At 72.6% G+C, this 1,597-nt stretch overlaps 1 protein-coding gene across 1 annotated transcript; it reads right to left on the minus strand.

Moving 5' to 3' along the window:
* Positions 1-6: 6 nt before the first annotated feature.
* On the minus strand, positions 7-1,350 carry LOC113962141 (skin secretory protein xP2-like; the record flags this gene model as incomplete). The annotated part of the gene is made up of 2 exons (XM_027672944.1): positions 1,104-1,350; positions 7-653 (listed from the first exon to the last, which is right to left on the minus strand). Coding segments are annotated over exons 1-2 (894 nt in total), but the record flags the coding sequence as incomplete, so codon positions are not given.
* Between the last annotated feature and the right edge of the window lie 247 nt (positions 1,351-1,597).

Below are 1,597 nucleotides of genomic sequence, written 5' to 3' on the forward strand. Positions count from 1 at the left end.
CCCCGCCGGGGTTTCCTCCCGCACCGCATCCTCAGGGATTGTCCCCGGCGGGGCTACATCCTGCCCTGCATCCTCAGGGATAGTCCCCGAGGGGGCCGCATCCTGCCCCACGTCCTCAGGGATTGTCCCCACCGGGATTTCCTCCTGCCCCGCATCCTCAGGGATTGTCCCTGCCGGGATTTCCTCCTGCCCCGCATCCTCAGGGATTGTCCCAGCCAGGGCTTCCTCCCGCACCTCCTCGGGCCCTGTCCCAGCCGGGGCCGCCTCCCGCACCGCATCCTCAGGGTCTATCCCCGACGGGGCTTCCTCCCGGACCGCATCCTCAGGGACTGTCCCCGCAGGGACTCCCTCCTGCCCCTCAGCCTCGGGGACTGTCCCCAGCGCATTCTCGGGCTCTGTCCCAGCCGGGCTTTCCTCCCGCACCGCATCCTCGGGGACTGTCCCCGCCGGGGCCGCCCCTTCCTCAGGGACTGTCCCAGCCGGGGTTCCCTCCTGCCCCTCATCCTGGGGGACCGGCTCCCTCGGGGTTGCCTCCCGCACATCCTCGGGGACCGTCCCCAGAGCCTCCTCGGGGACTGCGCCCGTCGGGGCTGCCTCCTGCACCTCATCCTTGGGGCCTGTCCCCGACGCCTCCCCGGGCTCTGTCCCCTCTGGGACCGCCTGTCCTGGCACCTGCCCGGGCTCTGTCCCCGACGGGGCTGTCCCCTCTGCGGACTCGATCCCCGACCGGACTGTCCCCTCTGCCTCTCCGGGCTCTGTCCCCGACGGGACTGTCCCCTTTGCGGACTCGATCCCCGACAGGACTGTCCCCTCTGCCTCCCCAGGCTCTGTCTCCGACGGGACTGCCCCCTCTGCCTCTCCGGGCTCTGTCCCCGACGGGACTGTCCCCTCTGCCTCTCGAGGCTCTGTCCCCGACAAGACTGTTCCCTCTCCGGGTTCTATCCCCGACGAGACTGTCCTCTCTACCTCTGCGGGTTCTGTCCCCAACCGGACTGTCCCCTCTGCTTCTACCGGGACTGTCGCCTCCTCCTCGGGCTCTTTCTCTGTCGGGGCTTCCTCCCTCACCCCCTCCTCTGGCTCTGCCCCTCCCGGGACCACCGCCACGTCCTCGGGCTCTGTCCCCTTCGGAACCACGGCCGCGTCCTCGGGCTCTTTCCCCACCGGGGCCCCTTCTTCGTGCTCCGTCCCCGCCGGGGCCATCACCGCGTCCTCGGGCTCTGTCCCGTTCGGACCTTCGGCCGCGTCCCGGGGCTCTGTCCCCGCCGCTGCCGCCGCCTCTCCCTCGGGCTCTGCCCTGCCCGGCGCGGAGCCCTCGGGCTCGTCCGCCCCTCCCGACTCCCCCCGTGGCATCCCCGAGTCCCCCGGGCTGTCGCCGCCGGGGTCTCGCTGCTCCTCTCCCGGTCCCCCCGGTCCCTCGGGGGATCCGCTCCCCGTCCCTGCACCGTCCCCGGGGGGCTCCAGCCCCGCTCCCCCGCTCGGCCCCTCACCGGGAGGGTCCGGGGGCTCCGCCGCCCCCTCGGGGGTCACCCCGGGCTGCGCTTCCTCATCTCCTCCTCCTCCTCCTCCTCCTCCTCCTCCCCGCGGGACATCGCTCCCC

The sequence above is a fragment of the Neopelma chrysocephalum genome, unplaced genomic scaffold (assembly GCF_003984885.1).
Source record: "Neopelma chrysocephalum unplaced genomic scaffold, ASM398488v2 Primary Assembly neopelma1_110789, whole genome shotgun sequence".
NCBI classification, from domain to species: Eukaryota; Metazoa; Chordata; class Aves; order Passeriformes; family Pipridae; genus Neopelma; species Neopelma chrysocephalum.